The sequence below is a fragment of the Mustela erminea genome, chromosome 3 (genome assembly GCF_009829155.1).
Source record: "Mustela erminea isolate mMusErm1 chromosome 3, mMusErm1.Pri, whole genome shotgun sequence".
NCBI classification, from domain to species: Eukaryota; Metazoa; Chordata; class Mammalia; order Carnivora; family Mustelidae; genus Mustela; species Mustela erminea.
The window spans coordinates 16,046,627-16,064,916 of NC_045616.1; the positions used below are offsets into that span (position 1 = coordinate 16,046,627).

General features: G+C 37.7%; 1 protein-coding gene across 4 annotated transcripts in view; it reads left to right on the forward strand.

Annotated features, from left to right (window-relative positions):
• The window catches only part of YTHDC2 (YTH domain containing 2), a 75,154-nt gene that overhangs the window by 42,299 nt on the left and 14,565 nt on the right, over positions 1 to 18,290 (forward strand). For all 4 annotated transcript variants that reach the window (XM_032335378.1, XM_032335379.1, XM_032335381.1 and 1 more), the window contains 9 exons: positions 483 to 565; positions 3,610 to 3,715; positions 5,656 to 5,775; positions 6,093 to 6,365; positions 8,827 to 8,953; positions 10,038 to 10,243; positions 10,580 to 10,775; positions 13,073 to 13,182; positions 16,508 to 16,800. In XM_032335378.1, the coding sequence (XP_032191269.1) occupies positions 483 to 565; positions 3,610 to 3,715; positions 5,656 to 5,775; positions 6,093 to 6,365; positions 8,827 to 8,953; positions 10,038 to 10,243; positions 10,580 to 10,775; positions 13,073 to 13,182; positions 16,508 to 16,800 (1,514 nt within the window). The remainder of the gene's footprint in view (positions 1 to 482; positions 566 to 3,609; positions 3,716 to 5,655; positions 5,776 to 6,092; positions 6,366 to 8,826; positions 8,954 to 10,037; positions 10,244 to 10,579; positions 10,776 to 13,072; positions 13,183 to 16,507; positions 16,801 to 18,290) is intronic.

Sequence of the window (18,290 nt, forward strand, 5' to 3'; positions counted from 1 at the left end):
AAGGAGTAAAAATTCTTCACTTGGGGATAGGATTGGTTCAGTGATTATTGTTATTCCTCCATATCAGCTCCCTGGCACATATTTTAGAAACTGTCTTTCCCTGATCATTCCTATTCTTCCTGGTGATAGAAATCTGATAGGAAATGACCTCAAGAGAATAGATTTTTCTTCAGTCTTGATGTCTATGAGTACTGACTACTATTATTCAAGTGTAGCAGAGAGGAGCAAATAACTAAACAAGGCAGGGAATGAGGAAGTTTTTATAGCTCTTCGGAGTTTATTTTTCATTCTTTTTACTTAGAATGTTTGTAACCAGATATGGGGATTTTTTTTTTTAAATCTGTGCCCCATTCTAAATATCTAATCAAAAGGGGCTTCGAATTAAACTTGGCATGTTAAAATATATTCATAATACTTCTTGCTATTTCTTCTTAAACACCTTTTATAAAAGTTTTAATATGAAGATAACTTAAATATTACAGAAATCCTTTGATGCACTGAATTTTGTTACAATGTTAAAAATGGTGTGGATTTCCAAAGCTAGTGCCATACAACGAAAAGGCAGGTAATGTATATTTAATGTACATTCATTCACTCAATTGCCTATAAAATGGAAACATTTTGATATGTATTACATATTTAATGTATATTCTGCTTCTTTCTATATTAAATGTTAACATTTTCATGTTAGTCTTAATTCTTACATTGTTTTTGCAAGGCAAGGCATTTCAGTACTTTCTTTGAAAGTTGAATTCAGGTTATGTTAAAAATTTTTGACTAGTATAATCTGTCCTCAGAAGATGTAAGAAACTTAAAAAAAACAAAATTGAAAGGAAAATATTTTAAACATTTGCAGTATAGGACAAAGGGCTAATTGCTATATTATGCAAAAAACTCTTTAAAATCAGTTCATAAAAACCAACACATTAACCTCACATACACCACCTCATATATGCCAGAATAAGTGCAAATTGAGGAAATTTTTTTGCTTATCACCAGATTGGCATTGATGAAAATGTTTAACAGTACCTACAACAGAGTTGGCCAAAGCATGGGCCAGTAAGCTTTCATAGTTTGCTGATGGGAGTGTAAACTGCTGTGACTTCTTCAGAGGACAGTTTGAAACTGTTTATCCAAATCTCCCCTTTGCCGGTGGATTCCGCTTCTCGTAGTTTATCCTGAGTGTACCTGTGCATGTGCCCAGACGTGTGTTGAAGAATGTTTTCCACAGCACTGTTTGTAATAGTGAACTCTCTGGAAGTTTTGTAGTTAAATAAATTATGCAATAGTTGTGCAATGGTATATTAGACTATGACGATGAAAGATGTGGATGTTTGTATTGTTTTATGTGCGATGAGTTCTCCGAATATATTATTAATTGAAAAAAGTAAGGTATACAATATGCATCTATAGTATTTGTACTTAATATATATGTATAGTGCTAAATAAATATATATGTATGTATATATGTATTTAGGGCAGAATTGCATTGACAGATTTGAGAGAAACATTAAAAAACAATTGTTGACTCTGAGAAGGAGGATTTGTGGAACTCTTTGAAGGAAGGAGGATTTAATTTTCTTTTTTTTTGTAGTTTGGTTATTTATTTTAGTATGTACTTGCATTACTTTTTCTTTTTAAAAAAGGGAAGATTTAAAAGTATCCTATTTATCAGTAATCATTTGACTAATTTTTCTTGCATTTTAATAGGAAAACATCTGATACTGACTTTAAAGCAGTGGCTCATGTGCTGAAGCTGGTGGATGCATTATTTCTGTACTTTATAATTTCATGGAATGTTCTTGAAGGCTTTTGCTATTACCGTACCAGTCGTTTTCCTATGACAGGGTGTGGCTTGATAACACTAGCTAAAGTTAGTTAGTAATACTCCATCTCTTCATCGTGTTTACCTCTTAATCGTGTTTACCTCTTAATCGTATATTATCCGGGAGGAAAATCAGAAATTATAGGAATTTTCCTTGTCTTATTTTTCAGCCTATTTCTTTTGACAGCCATTACTGTGTAAGTGTTAGGGATGCGACAATGAATAAACTGTAGTCTGATGAGTGAGGTTTGTGGTGGGGGAATGGTGCAGTCCATCCTGGAATCCAGTAAAATAAGCAATTTTAATACCATGTGATTTGCACTACAACTGGATAATGCTTCTGGAGGAGTGAGGGTAGACTCTGAGATAAATACAAATGAAGAGTTTTTTGAAAAGGCTTTTCTAGCAAAGGCGAGGCACACACAGAGGCCTAAAGGCAAGAGTGAACAACAAAGTTGTCTGGATGGAGTTTAGTTTAGAGGAGAATAGTGAAAAAAATGACTAAGTTGTAGACATGTCCTTAAGGATCATTTTGTGTTTCTTCTCTCTTTTTCTTCTTAATAAACCAAAGGATGACATGATTTTAGTATTCTTTCATCTCCTTGAAGAATGAATTGGTAGAGACAAAACTGATGGCAGGAGGATCCAGTAGGAGGCTCTTTCATTAATACTTGGAATTTACAAAAAGGGAGAGATGACAATAGTCTGGATTGTGATAGCGTTGTTAGAAGATATTAAGGAGAGCAGTATTGGGGCGAGTGTGTGTCCAGGGGCAAGGAGTAGTGTGGAGTCAAGGATGTCATACAGGTGTCTGTCTTAGAAACTTGTGTGGATGGTGGTGCCCTTGTTGGGGGAAATGGGAATAGTGGTTATGTTGGTGAGAAGAATTAATCTTTGGTTGTGTTGAGCTTGGGTTGGCTAGAAAATCCAAGTGGAGCTAAGAGGCTTTTGAAGTATGGGTGTACGGTTAGGGTGAAGAGATCTCAGTGCATGAAAATTAAAGTCAGGAGGATACTTACGATCCCCTTGGGAGCGAGGATGGACTAAGAGAGCAGAGGGCTGAGGTCCAGCCTTACAGGAACACTGCATTTAAGGACTGGCGAAGGATGGAAATGTCTCAGAGAAGGCTGAATAGGAGGGAAAGCAGAGGGGTTGATAGTGAGGACACTACTGATGAAGGAAGCAGTGGTCCAATGTCTCATTTTGTCACTTGTAGCACAGTGTGTTGTAGCTTTGTGATGGGAGGGATATTTCTGGATCTCTATCGCTTAGCACATTCAGCCTGGCCATTAGCTGATACAGTGACTCTGGGGGAAATGAAGAGAGGCTGCTTTCCTTCAGGATATTTCTCTCCTACTTCCCAGAAAGTGATACAAGTCTCTTTGGCGACAGGAACTGCCACTCCCTGGAGTTGTGTAATGCTTACTTTGCACAGCTCTGAGCTGTGGGCTTGTGCATGGTGCTTGTGTCAGTTGAGTAAAGCAGATGAAACGTCAATTACCGTGTATTTTTTCATTATTTTTACTCACTTTCATGTGTATGTCACTTACAGATTTGTTTTTATCATTACCTTAGTAGGTGTATCAGGTAGGTGTCATTCGTAAGTTTTTATGAATGATGCCTAGACAAGTGACGTGCCTTCTGGAAAGATTCGGGAGGGAATCACAGTCAGCTGTCCCGACACTGGTCCATTGCTCTGTCTTCTAAAGCACACTGCTTTTAGAGTTGCCGTGGTCTAGTCTTTATTCCTTGTTTGAAGCTTAATTTTTTATTTCACTTTTAAGGGCAGGGAGATGCAGACCTGGAATTTGTTTCCGGCTGTTCAGTAGACTCCGATTCCAGAATATGTTGGAATTTCAGACGCCAGAACTTTTGAGAATGCCATTACAGGTAGAAATGTACTGAACTCTAAAAGGCTGCTTTCAGGGGTGAGGGAGGAGAGGGACCACTTCAACTTAATACCAGTCGAACTTTTAAATGGTAATTCCTAAAACAAAATTATAAAATATATATGATGGGAGGTGGTTATGTATCTAACTAATATTTTTTTTCTAGACAAGAACATTTAATCCAGGGAAGCCTGGGTGGCTCTGTCAGTTGGGCAACTGCCTTCAGCTCAGGTCCTGATCCCAGGGTCCTGGAATTGAGCCCTGCTTTGGGCTCCGTGCTCAGCGGGGAGCCTGCTTCTCCCTCTCCCCTTGCCTGCTACTCTGCCTGTTTGTGCTGTCTGTCACATAAGTAAATAAAAATTCTTTAAAAAAAAAGTTTAATCCATAAACCTCCAAAATTTTATTTATTTATTTATTTTTAGATTTTTAAAGATTTTATTTATTTATTTGACAGACAGAGGTCACAAGTAGGCAGGCAGAGAGAGAGGAAGGGAAGCAGGCTCCCTGCCGAGCAGAGAGCCTGACTCGGGGCTCGATCCCAGGACCCTGGGATTATGACCTGAGCCATAGGCAGAGTCTTTAACCCACCGAGCCACCCAGGCGCCCCCAAAATTTTAAAGGATTACTTGAGTTCATTTAAATTATGGTACAGTTTATATATATATATATATTTTAAAAGCTACATTTTAGAAGTCTATCAACCATATAATAGTGTTCATCTTTCACATTCTCATTGAAGATTAGAAAACAAATTATTTAAATTCCAAAAGATAATAGCAAAATTTCAGTTTAAGATGCTGAGATTAATCTTGGTAGTCTGGAACTCAGTCCACTGAGATTTCCTGACTTTTACTAATTGTTTTGAAAAATGGTTTTCTGACTTCACACTAGCCAGACATTGTAGTTTCTAGGGAAACCTACCAGAAATACATTAATTTGATTCTCTGGTGTGCTGAGCCAGATGCTAGCTTCCAAACTTTTTTAAAGATTTTATTTCTTTATTTGAGAAAGAGAGAGAGGGCGTGGTAGGGATGGACAGAGGGAGGTGAGAGAGAAACTCTAACTAGACTCCACTCTGAGAGCAGAGCCTCACTCAGGACTTGATGTCATGACCCTGAGATTAGGGCCTCGGCTGAAAACAAGAGTCAGACATTTAACCAACTGAGCCACCAATGTGCACCCCCCCCCCACTGTTCTTTTTATTTAAATAATTTTTTAAAAAAAACATTTTGTTTATTTATTTGACAGAGTGAGAGTGAGCACAAGCAGGCGGGAATAGCAGAGGGAGAGGGAGAAGCAGGCTCTGCACTGAGCAGGGAGCCCAGCGTGGGGCTCGATCCTAGGACCCTGGCATCATGACTAGAGCGGAAGGCAGATGCTTAACTGACCAAGTCATCCATGTGCCCCTCTACTGTTCAATTTTTTTTTTTTTAAGTTTTTTTTATTTATTTGAGAGAGGGAACACAAGTGGGTGGCCGTGGGAGGGACAGAGGGAGAAGCAGGCTGAGCAGGGAGCTTGATGGGCTTGATTTCAGGACCCTGGGATCACGACCTGAGCCCAAGGCAGACATTTAACCGACTGAGCCACCCAGCTGCTCCTCTACTGTTCATTTTAATCAGAAGACTCTGCTAGTCTGTTTGGGGACTATGTTTCCCATGATTTCTTTCTCTTTTTTCTTTTTTTAAGATTTTATTTATTTGGAAGAGAGAGAGCATGAGCAGGGAGAGTGGCAGAGGGAGAAGCAGAAGCAGTCTTCACGCTGAGCAGGAAGCCCATGAGATCTGGCGCTCAGGCTCGATCCCAGGACCCTGGGATCCTGACCTGAGCCAAAGGCAGACACTTAACGACTGAGCCACCCAGGGGCCTCTGATGATTTCTTTGAAAGTCAAAATCAACATAAATTTCAGCATTTCAAAATGATTTGCTGTTCTTGTTTACAGGAACTTTGTTTACATACTAAGCTGTTAGCTCCAGTGAACTGTCCTATTGCCGATTTCCTTATGAAAGCTCCTGAACCCCCACCAGCTTTAATTGTAAGAAATGCTGTACAGATGCTTAAGGTTGGTGTCTCCACAGTTTTATTTTACCTGTTTTACTTGAAATTTAAACACAGTGAGGATACATCTTACTGAATTTTGTCCTTAAAAATGTTATCTTAAATAATCATGTACTTTGAATAATACTCTCATGGTAATTATAGTAAAACAGTAGAGTTCGTAGTTCTTTTTTATATAAAATATGGAAAGCAGAATTTTTTTTTATAAGATGTAGCAGAAGAAAATTAACATTTTCATTTCCTGATGACTTTTTAGGTATGTGATTTGATTAAGCATAGTTTTTGGTCGTGTCAGATTCTGTTTTGTGTTCTTTTATTTAGACAATAGATGCAATGGATGCCTGGGAGGATCTCACTGAGCTGGGATATCATTTGGCTGACTTGCCGGTAGAGCCACATCTTGGTAAAATGGTCCTGTGCGCTGTTGTTTTAAAGTGTCTGGACCCCATCCTCACAATTGCTTGCACGCTAGCCTATCGAGACCCTTTTGTCCTGCCAACCCAGGCCTCTCAAAAACGGGCAGCTATGCTATGTAGGAAACGCTTCACTGCAGGGACTTTCAGTGACCACATGGCCCTTCTCCGAGCATTCCAGGTATGGTTTATTATTGTCATTTCATTTCTGAACATGGTGTTGCCTATACACGTATCTGGGGCAAGTGTAATGAATTCACAAAGAGACACGATTCTATTAATTTTGTTTCATTCAGAAGTCATATTTTATACTGGCTTATAAAAATACCTTTCTACTGTTAATGTGCTGGAATTATCAGTTTCTACCTTTTTTCTCTTTCATTTTCTCAGTTTTCTCCATGTAGGAATATGTGAATGCATGTATTTATGTTTATTTACTTGTATTCATTTTCTAATACTCAAGTTCCTACTCTTAATCATATCTTGGGTAGGGAATGCACTAAAATTTTAGTTAAGAAGCAATGTATATTACTCAAAGTGTATAGAACAAACATTGGAAGAAAATTACCTTGAATTTAGTATCTATTTATTGATTTCTTTTTAGAGTACATCTTTTTCTTATGTGCTCGCAACACTGCACTAAGAACTTAATTTTATAAAGTAAAATCCAAATATCACTTAAAACTTTTCAAGATAGGAGTAGTGAGAAATTGAGGAATGTGATAAATCAGAAAGCAAAGATAAGGAAAATGGGATTCTGAGGGAAGGAAGTGATACGTAATTTAGAATTTCAAATAATGTGGAGAAGATGAGGTTACTTCCTGAAAAGGTAGACATGTTATTTATCCTTAAATTCTCTCGAATGTAGACTGTGACTATACTTTTTTCTTTGTGACTATACATTTTTTCAAAAAAATTTCATTTTGTTTATGCAGAAAATACTCTTTTCCCAGGCATACAGGATTTTTCTGTTATATATAGATTAAAAAAAAATAATGGCAAGCTGTTTTGTGAGCATCATTGAACAATGGATAATATCATGCTATTGAGTTCATTAGATACTCCATGTTATAGTAGATTAGTTGAGTGGATAATAGAGGGAGATTTGGTGTAGAATTCCTATGCATTCTTTGTTTTTTCCCCAGCTCCTTCAAAAGCAGAGAGGATAAAGTACTGCCTTGGTCTTTTAGTTATATTCCAAAGTAAGAAAAGTCATTTTCAAAGAGGAGCTTTCTTATACTGCATATAGATGGTTTCTAGAAATCTCACTTCCCATTCTCAGATAAATTAAGAAGAGGTTGATACAAAGTTTTGTTTTGGAGGACAGGAGTGGTAGAATCCTTACATATAAACGGTGTTATGGTGGCTTAGTTAAAAACCTCCAGTACTTCAGTGGAAGAAGACTAGCAGACACATCTGAAAAGGTAGATGTTTTTACATAGCTGGTCCGTTTAGGTTAATGGATACTTTATTCTCATTAGGATTTTATAAACTGAATGGCTTTCATAGCATTTGAGTATAAATTAATGATAAATTTTATTTAATCATGAAGTCTTAGATTTTTCTTATATTTAATTTTAAAATTTATATTTTTAAAAAATTGAGATGTCATTGACATATAAGATTAGTTTTAGGTGTAAAACATAATGATACTATAATTGTATATATTGGGAAATGATCTCCATAGTAAGTCTAGTTAACATCCATCATTGCACATAGTTACAAATATTTTTCTGTTGTGATGAGAACTTTTAAGATTTACTCTCTGATATGTTAATTAGATTTATTGTAATCATTTCATAATACATACAAATACTGAATCACTATTTTGTATACCTGAAATGAATATAATGTTAAATGCCAGTGATACCTCAATTTAAAAAAAAAGTTTACAAAAAAAAAAAAAAAATCTATTCTTTGGGTACCCGAGTAGAGCAGTTGTTTGGGCATTCAGCCCCTTCTGCTCAGGTCATGAGATTGAGCCCCGCATTGGGCTCTGCACTCAGCGAGTGCAGAGAATATCATGAATATCATGAGACTCTCTTTCCCTCTGCCCCTCTGCAGACTCTCTTTTTCTCTAAAACAAATAAATCTTTTAAAAAAATCTATGCTCTTAGCAACTTCCAGATATATAAAGTAATGTTATTAACTATGGTGACCTTGCTGTAAGTTACAGGACTTAAATATTTTATAACTTTAAGCTTGTATCTTTTGACCCTCTTCACCCCACCTCTGCCTCCTCCCCTGCCTCTGGGAACTACCAATCTGTTCTCTGTATCTTTGAGTTTTGGGTTTTTTGTTTGTTTGTTTGTTTGTTTAATTTTGTTTATTTATTTGACAGAGATCACAAGTAGGCAGAGAGAGAGGAGGAAGCAGGCTCCCTGCTAAGCAGAGAGCCCAATGCGGGGCTCGATCCCAGGACCCTGGGATCATGACCTGAGCCGAAGACAGAGACTTTAACCCACTGAGCCACCCAGGCACCCCTGAGTTTTGTTTTTTTTTTAATGAGGGCCTAGATTTTATCAAATAATTAGAAGGAGAATTGACCTTGACCTCTAGCTAATATAAAGGTTTTCAGTTACTTTGCAGCCTAACTAAGGAATTTAGTGAATGTATCTTGTTATATAATTATATTTTCGTAGGCATGGCAGAAAGCACGAAGTGATGGGTGGGAGCGAGCCTTTTGTGAAAAGAATTTTCTTTCACAAGCTACCATGGAAATAATCATTGGCATGAGAACTCAGTTGCTTGGTCAGCTTAGAGCATCAGGTAAAATTTTCCCTAAAAAACTTACTTAGACCACTGAGAGCACCTTACATAATTATAGCTGTGTTTTTATTGTTAACTGATGCCATCTGATATTATTTTTATGACATTTTCACATTGTTTTATATCTTGTATATAACAAACTGCTTTGTAGACTCCTTTGTGATTTCAGCTTTTGTTTGTTCGTTAGAAAAACGATATTGTAGAAGCTGTAGCTGAGAAATCTATGGGTACCTTTTGATACTATAGGCAGTGAGCAATTTATAGTACATTTGTTGGCAAAAAGCAATTTAGATGTTGTTCTGTTTTATCACTTTAATAAACAGCTGTTTAGCTCTATAATAGATTTAAATATATAAGTAGGTTGATACAAATGTGGTCTTCATATTTTTAGAACATAAAACGCTAGTAATCTCTCTTTAAGGCACTTATTTTTTTTTTTAAGAGAATGCCAGTATTGTTATGTCAGTTTGGAATTACTTCTTTAAATTTCCTTTTGTTAATTTTTTAATAAATTTCCTTTTGAGTAGCATAGTACATTGAGAATATAGTCGAAAAATACCAGAGCCCGGATGCATGGATGAGCTAAAGAGCCAAAGTAATAAAAGGAGTGAACCAAAAGGTTTTAGAGTGGTCTCAAATATTAGGAAATATAAAAGGCTTTGGAAATTCAAGCAAGAGTATATGTATTCTCGTCACTCTAGAATCATGTCTGTCATAACCAAAATGTTATTAATACCAGTCAGAAGAATGATTTAGATTTTCAGCTATGATTTTAGTATATTTCTTTTTTAAAAAAATTTTAGTACATTTCTGATAGCATCTTACAATGAACTTTATAGCAAGGATGTGTATTCTTTAGAAGTCCCTAAGTCCCCCATACTTTACTTTAGCCTGAGCAAACTTAAACTTTCTTAGAATGTTGATTCTGTATTTTAAACTTTACAGAGGAGATTTTATTAATTATTGTGGAATTTGAATATCATGAAACGTGCATGGGTTAGTACAATTTTTGTAAGAAATGCACATGTTTGAAAGTATATTTTGTGCAATAGTGTGTTGTTGTGTTTTTTTCCCCTCCGTCTAGGCTTTGTTAGGGCACGAGGTGGCGGTGACATTCGAGATGTTAACACAAATTCCGAGAACTGGGCTGTCGTTAAAGCTGCCTTGGTAGCAGGCATGTATCCTAATTTAGTCCACGTGGACAGAGAAAATGTCGTATTGACAGGGCCGAAGGAGAAGAAAGTTCGGTTTCATCCCACTTCAGTTCTCAGCCAGCCTCAATATAAAAAGGTAAAATATTTTTAATGCTCTTAGGCCTTGAGGTGAAAGTAATCTAATTTACATAGTTGAAGAGCAACAAAAAGATGTTTCACAGACCAAGCAATTAATTGGCTATATATGTATAATTAAACATTGGAACAAAATTTTGATGAAATCTTAGCATTGGAAGAGGTCATGTGTTAGGTAATGAGGACTTGTTTTCCAGCTGCGTGAGCAATGACTTGCTTTACTGTTTGCCTGACAATATCTGTCATCTGTTGCGCTGAGGGACTTACTGCAGGTTAAAAGTATGGCCAGTAAAGTAGGTGGTAAATTAGTTAAGATTTTGATTTCTTTTTCTGATAGATTCCTCCAGCCAATGGTCAGGCTGCAGCGATTCAGGCACTGCCTACAGATTGGCTTATTTATGATGAGATGACCAGAGCTCACAGAATAGCTAACATTAGATGTTGTTCGGCAGTGACCCCTGTCACCGTGTTGGTATTCTGTGGACCAGCAAGGCTGGCAAGTAATGCTCTTCAGGAACCTTCATCGTTTCGAGGTAAATGGATCATAAGGAAATACAAATCTATTTGAAATGAAAAAAAAAAAAAAAAAAGATTTTTTTTACTAGACCAAATAAGATTTGAAATTCCAAACACATATGTAGGAGTAGCTCTCTTTTGATATATTGAGACAAATTAAGAAAATACTAAAGTGTACCTCAGTTCTTAAAATTGATTTCTAAAGTAACTCATTACTGGTTTGTGCATTTTTGGTTAATCTTGCTGATAGGAAGTTTAGTTTTCTCTCCCACTTGAAGTTAAATAATAGTTTAACATAAAGGTAATTGTTCAAAGGAAATCATAAGAGTGACCCATGACCCCATTTCCCTTATGCAAGCAAACACTTTTTATATTATGTTAAGAATATTGGGGCACCTGGGTGGCTCAGCCGGTTGAATGTCTGCCTTCTGCTCAGGTCATGATCCCAGGATCCTGGGATCAAGTCCCATATCGGGATCCCTTCTCGGCGGGGAGACTGCTTCTGTCTTCCTCTGCATCTCCCCCAGCTTATTCCTTCTCTCTCTCTCTCAAATAAATAAAACTCTTAAAAAAAAAAAAAAAAAAAGGATGTAGCCAAAAAAAAAGATTATGTGATTTTATAAAGTTATATATATATTTTATTTTATATCCTGCTATTTTCATTGTACAAAAATATTTATATTAATGGCTGCAAAATATTCTATCACTTAAAAGTGGCATAATACATTTAAAATGTTCCTTTGTACTTGCTTGTTTTCAGGTTTTTGCTGTTCAGTGATTCAGCAAATATTCATTGGTCAACTCCTATATGTCAAGGATGCTAGACATTGAAGATGTAACAGAAAACAGTATAGACAAGGTGTTTTGGTCCTTAAGAGTTTACATGGTAGTGGGGGGTAGACAGTAAAAAAGTAAATAATCTGCATGCTACTATGAAGGAAATAAAGAGGACTGCCTTAGGGGGGTAACTTGCTTTAGAAAGAGACCCTGGAACAAGTATCTCTGAAGGGGTGTGATTTGAGTATAAGACCTAAAGTATGAGATGCTGTTAGGAAGAGAAGCAGATTCAAAATGATTCTGGGGGTACTGCTAATTGCTGGATTGAATGGGTGGTGAGTGGAAGGGAGGAGTCAGTAACTTGCAGGATTTTGGCTGTGGTAGCTTGCTGGAGTAACTTTTTAAAATTCTTTTTTCTTCTTGATGTTCACCTTGGATGGTTTCTACCGCCCTGTCTTCTAGATCACTGATCCGTTCTACTCATCTAATCTGATGTTCAGTCCTTTTAGTTTGTATTTCATTTCAGTTCTTATATCTCTCAGCTTTCTCTTCATATACTGTTTTAGAAAGCTTACATGATTGTATATCACATTTGGCATCTTTGTTTTTTTAAAGTATTCATTTATTTAAATCATCTCTACACCCACCATGGGCCCTGAACTCACAAACCCGAGATCAAGACCTGAGATGAGGGACGCCTGGGTGGCTCAGTTGGTTAAGCAGCTGCCTTCGGCTTAGGTCATGATCCCAGCGTCCTGGGATCGAGTCCCACATCGGGCGCCTTGCTCGGCAGGGAGCCTGCTTCTCCCTCTGTCTCTGCCTGCCATTCTGTCTGCCTGTGATCACTCTCTCCCTCTCTCTCTCTGATAAATAAAATCTTAAAAAAAAAAAAAAAGACCTGAGATGAGATGAAGAGTCAGCCACTTAACTGAGCTACCCTGGTGCTACATCTCCTTTTTTCTTTTAAATTTGAAACTTATGAATTTATATGAGCTTTTCTTGATTTATAGTGTTTTCATTCCCTTCTTTATGTTCTTAGTTTTCTTCTCCATCCGGTTAATATTTAAAGATTGTGTTTTGATTTTTAAGTTCTTGTCTTTTTTTTTTTTTTTTAAGATTTTATTTATTTGAGAGAGAGAAAGAGAACACAAATTGGGGTGAGGAGGGGCAGAGGGAGGAGGAAAAGCAGACTCCCTGCTAAGCAGGGAACCTGATGTGGGACTCGATCCCAGGACCCTGAGATGATGACCTGAGCCGAAGGCAGTTGCTTAACTGACTGAGCAAGCCAGGCGCCCTATTCTTGTCTTTTTAAAATTTCCTGCATTTTGATTAGAGATTATAGTCTTTAAAATGCCTTTCCCCCCCTTTTTATAAATACTGAGACTTAATTTGTGAACTCTTGGATTTGAAGAGCTCTCCACCCAAACTGTGAGTATATCAGGTAGATTTATGTAAATACAGAGTGTCTGTGTTTACTGACTTCTTTTGCTATAAGATGTTAAAAGTGAAATTTTTTGCTTTCGATGTGTTTGAACAGCGGATGGTATTCCTAATGACAGTAGTGACAGTGAAATGGAAGATAGAACTACTGCTAATTTAGCAGCTTTGAAACTTGATGAGTGGCTCAATTTCAAACTAGAGCCTGAGGTAAGTTGCTCTTCAGTAGTGTGGTGTGTTTCTTTCATTCAGTGAGTATGAACTGACATACGGTATGTCACGTGAGCCCTTAGTGTTAGAGAATATTGTTGTGTTTCAGTTTTCACGGGGCCCTTATGCATTCTCTGACATTCTAGGGTGTATTCAAGTAGAGGATTTGAAAAGCCTCGGTGTGGCTCGTATTTAAGCACACTGATATTTGAGTGTTTCTGTGGGTGGTACACAGGAACTCCCTTTGTTTCGTGTAACTCTGTTTCTGAGAGAAAGATACGAGTTCATTCTGTTTTCTCTTTTTGTATATTTCTGAATTGGGAAAGATGAATGTCTTTTCTTCAAATTAAAAATGTTCTTGACAAAGCCTTCCCTTCATTCCATCTCCACCTTTATGTATTTATTTTTTTTCAAGGTATTCAAATCTGTATTGTTATTGTCCTCCTTTATCTTTCTATACAGTTTTTCTCCTTTTGGAATGGGAATAACAGAGGAAGTACGTTACTTTCTAACCTTACATGTTTATACAGATGCTCAACACATTTAATTATAGAAAATCAATTTGTTTTGAGTTACAAAATTGATGTGGATATGTAATTAATGAAAAAAAGATGTTAAAAAGATAACTATAAGAATACCCAGATACATGCTGTATTCCCAGTTATATGGCTCTGATTCATAAAATATCAGCACATTCACTTGCATACTAATTTATTTATTTATTTATTTATTTTTTAAAGATTTTATTTATTTATCGGGGGTGGGGGAGAGAGCGAGCACAGACAGACAGAATAAGAATGGCAGGCAGAGGCAGAGGGAGAAGCAGGCTCCCTGCTGAGCAAGGAGCCCCGATGTGGGACTCGATCCCAGGACGCTGGGATCATGACCTGAGCCGAAGGCAGCTGCTTAACCAGCTGAGCCACCCAGGCGTCCCTCACTTGCATACTAATTTAATCCATGGATCAAGGCTATGTATTCGAAGGATGCCAGGACCCTTCAAGAGCTGGAGAAAAGAGTTTGGGAACAGAATATGCTTTATTTAGCCAGTGAATACCTAGAGTAATAAAGTTTGATCTCATGATAGCAGTCAGACTTGCAAACATGCAGAAATAGGATTTAAGGTTTTTTTTTTTTTTTTTTAAAGAGTTATTTGAGAGAGACTTATAATGCATGTAAGTAGGAGAAGGGGGAAGGAGAGAATCTCAGGCAAACAACCGCCCTCCCCACCCCTGCCTAGTGTAGAGCTTGATGCGGGCTTGCCCTCATGTTCCTGAGATCACAGTTGGAGCTGAAATCAAGAGTCAGATGCTGAACTGACTGAACCACCCAGGTACCCCAGGAATTAAGGGTTTTAAATGTAGTTATAAAGCTCATAAAAAAGCAGACTGAGGTACATTTACTCAAAATGTTGAGATTCATTAACTGGTAGCAAACAAAATAATTCCTCAGACAAATGCACATTTTCCAGTATATTGGGGGAAGGAAGGGAGAAGAATGTGCGTTAAGTAGTGAAATCCGCCAAGCTGTGTATCAGTATTCTGTCACACCAAACAGTTTGGAGACAAGGAAAGTGTTCTAACATAATTTCAGATTATGTTTTGCTTGGCTAAAATAGAGCTTAAGGTTGATTTGCCATATTAAAATTGACTGCAGTGAATTTTCACAGGTTATAGACTTGAACTCTGGGACTAAATATGGCATGATTTTTTTTTTTTTAAGATTTTATTTATTTATTTGACAGAGAGAGAGAGATCACAAGTAGGCAGAGAGAGAGAGGAGGGAGCAGGCTCCCCGCTGAGCAGAGAGCCCGATGTGGGACTCGATCCCAGGACCCCAAGATCATGACTGAGCCGAAGGCAGCGGCTTAAACCATTGAGCCACCCAGGCGCCCTATGGCATGATTATTTTGCTTTTAATCTGTCAAATAGCTAAAAATTGACAATTTTAAAAACTACTACAAAGAACAAGTTGTAGTGATGTGACTCTTAAGTCACTGAACCACTTGTAAGGGGGTCGACTGATAGTATTTAACCAATTCAGAGAGTTAATCCTCTCTGAGTTAATTCACTCAGTCTCTATGCCTTAGCTGGGACACATAATTACAAAAGATAGCTATTGGTAAAAGCTCTGTCTCTCTCTCTTTTTATCTTTTTTTAAAGATTTTATTTATGTGTTTGACAGAGAGAGACACATAGAGAGAGGGAACACAAGTAGGGGCAGCAAGAGAGGAGAAGCAGGCTTCCCACTGAGCAGGGAGCCTGACTGGATCTCAGAACCCTGGGATCATGACCCGAGCCAAAGGCAGCTGCCCAGTGACTGAGCCACCCAGGTTCCTGCTCTGTCTATATTTTTAAGAGATCCTACTATTTCCTTTTTTGTTATTGTTGAAGGGGGAGGGTGGTCAGCAAAGCTATCAAAAGTCGACAGCCAGCTAGGTTTACTTTTTTACTCTCTGTTCACTCATCACTTCAGTCCCACCCCTGGAATCCCACTTCTATTTGCACCAGCCCTTCCGTTCCCTGAAACGGCCTTTGTAAAGGTCAGCATGTCCCCCACATTGTCAAGGGCAGCCTACTGTCCTTGAGTTCACCCTTTCTCTTATGTTTGGCACTGTTGTTCATCCCCTTCCTTGTGTAATACTGCCCTTCTCCAATTTTCCTCCTCACCTGTCCCAGCTTCTTTGTCACAGGTTACTATGACATTAGTCTTTCCTGATTCTTCTTTCTTAAAAAGTCATTCCTTCTTAGGTTCTTTCATTGACTCTGCCCTTATGTGTTTGTGCCTTAAATGTTAGATATTCTCCAGTACTCTGGGCTTTACTGTGCTCTTTTCATGTCTGTTGTACAATCTCTAGGGACCTTACCTCGGTGTGTAGGTTTAGTAACCATTGATGCATGGATGACTCCCAGGTCAGTCTATATTTCTAGCTTTGGCCTTTCTCTGGATCTGTGAAACTAGCTGCTCTCTGGATCATCATGTGGATGTTCTCTAAGCACCAAAATAAAGTATGAAGGAAACAAAATGTATTTTTCTTTATTTACTCTGCTGTTACTGTTCAAGTTTTAATCACATTCTAACCACACATTATTGGCCGTCTGATCCACTGGACTGTGTCATTTGACTTTGTGTCTCTAGTCCTCATATGTGGTCAAGAAGAAATGTTACCTCATTCATGCAACAAAAAGAGTGAAATACATTACTTCCTGACAAGTTGCACAGTGTCCTTTGGAAACAGTCACAGAGCTTCACTAGTAAATGGGTGTCTTGCAAGTGGTTTGCCATCTTGCTTGGCTCGCCTTGAACTGAGGAGCCCGTTCTATTCCAGGCAGCCAGTTTGCTGCTGCAGCTCCGGCAGAAGTGGCACAGCTTGTTTTTACGCCGAATGAGAGCGCCATCCAAACCCTGGTCTCAGGTTGATGAGGCCACCATAAGAGCCATCATCGCTGTTCTCAGCACGGAAGAACAGTCTGCGGGCTTACAGCAGCCGTCGGGAATAGGCCAGAGGCCAAGGCCTATGTCTTCAGAAGAACTTCCTCTGGCATCATCTTGGAGGTCAAATAACAGCAGGAAAACTTCGGCAGATACTGAATTTTCAGATGAGTCTGCTGCTGCAGAAAGGTAAATTGGTAACATTTTATCAAAACTGGAGACATTTTTCCCCCTAGAAAAATGAATTATTTATCAAAGAATCATGAGCTTTTGTAACATTTAAAAATTACTTATCATCGAAAAAAACATAGAAAGGTTACAATAAAATGGGAAGTTTTTTTTACCTTTTTTTAACATTTTTTTTAAAGATTTATGTATTTATTTAAGGTGGGGAGGGACACAGGGAGAGCAAGAGCATGTCTTAAGCAGACGCCGTGCTGAGCTGAACTCGATCTCACGGCCCTGAGATCACGACCTGAACCGAAACCAAGAGTTGGGCACTTAACCAACTGTGCCACCCAGATGCCCCAAGTTTTTTACTTTTAAAACGTGTTTTTCAGCAGTCTTAAGATAAAATGAGGGATTTTAAACTCTTGGTATTTATGAGTTATTTAGTAAGGAAAATTTTTTTATCAGGAAAATCTCAAATGTTTAATTTCAAGAATTGACAAGTTTAGCATCTGTTAAAAAGCTACCATTATTTTAAAATTATATATTTTTGTTGCTACATGTCAAGTAATATCTTTCCCAGACATCCTACAGCAAGAAGCATGGGCTGTGGCCATTTGAAAGAACAACATTCCCACAAGTCTTACCTAAGTATCAGTGTTGCTGATTGTATTGTATTCCTACAGGAGATCCATTATTCATTCATTGATTCAGTGATGCGTTACATGTGCATTGTTCTTGGTGTAAGAGATATAGCAGTGTACCAAACAAAGATCTCTTTCTTCAGAGAGTTTATCTTTTATCCAGGGGAGGCATATAATAAGCAAATTTACTATAATGGCCGAATCTGTTACACTTTAGCCAAATTCTTCTTTTTTCTTCCCAGCATTAAGCAATTAGATGTGATATTTTTACTTACTATATGATGATGATTAGTAATAAGAGAGCTTTTCTGTTGAATTATTTATCCAAAAATGTGCTTCAATTATAGTGGTTGTAATGAATCATTGGCCATGATTCAAAAATATTTGTAGTGTAACATTTGTTAGAACCAAATTTGTTTCTTTTTTTTTTTTTTTAAAGATTTTATTTATTTATTTGACAGAGAGAAATCACAAGTAGATGGAGAGGCAGGCAGAGAGAGAGAGAGGGAAGCAGGCTCCCTGCTGAGCAGAGAGCCCGATGCGGGCCTCGATCCCAGGACCCTGAGATCATGACCTGAGCCGAAGGCAGCGGCTTAACCCACTGAGCCACCCAGGCGCCCAATTTGTTTCTTTATATCCATTAAAACATGTCTTACCCTGCTAGAATTGATAACAAAAACAATATTCTTGTCTGTGATGCTAATTTTGGCAATATTGGTAGAAAGTCTGTGTGTTAAGACTATTTCATTGTTTAAAAAAAGCTGAAAATACAGACAGTGAAAACATGAAAGTTATGTGATGTTTACTGTTTTTTAAGGATCAGATGGGGCTGTTAGTGTCTTCTTTTGGTCAGATTTGCATATTTGA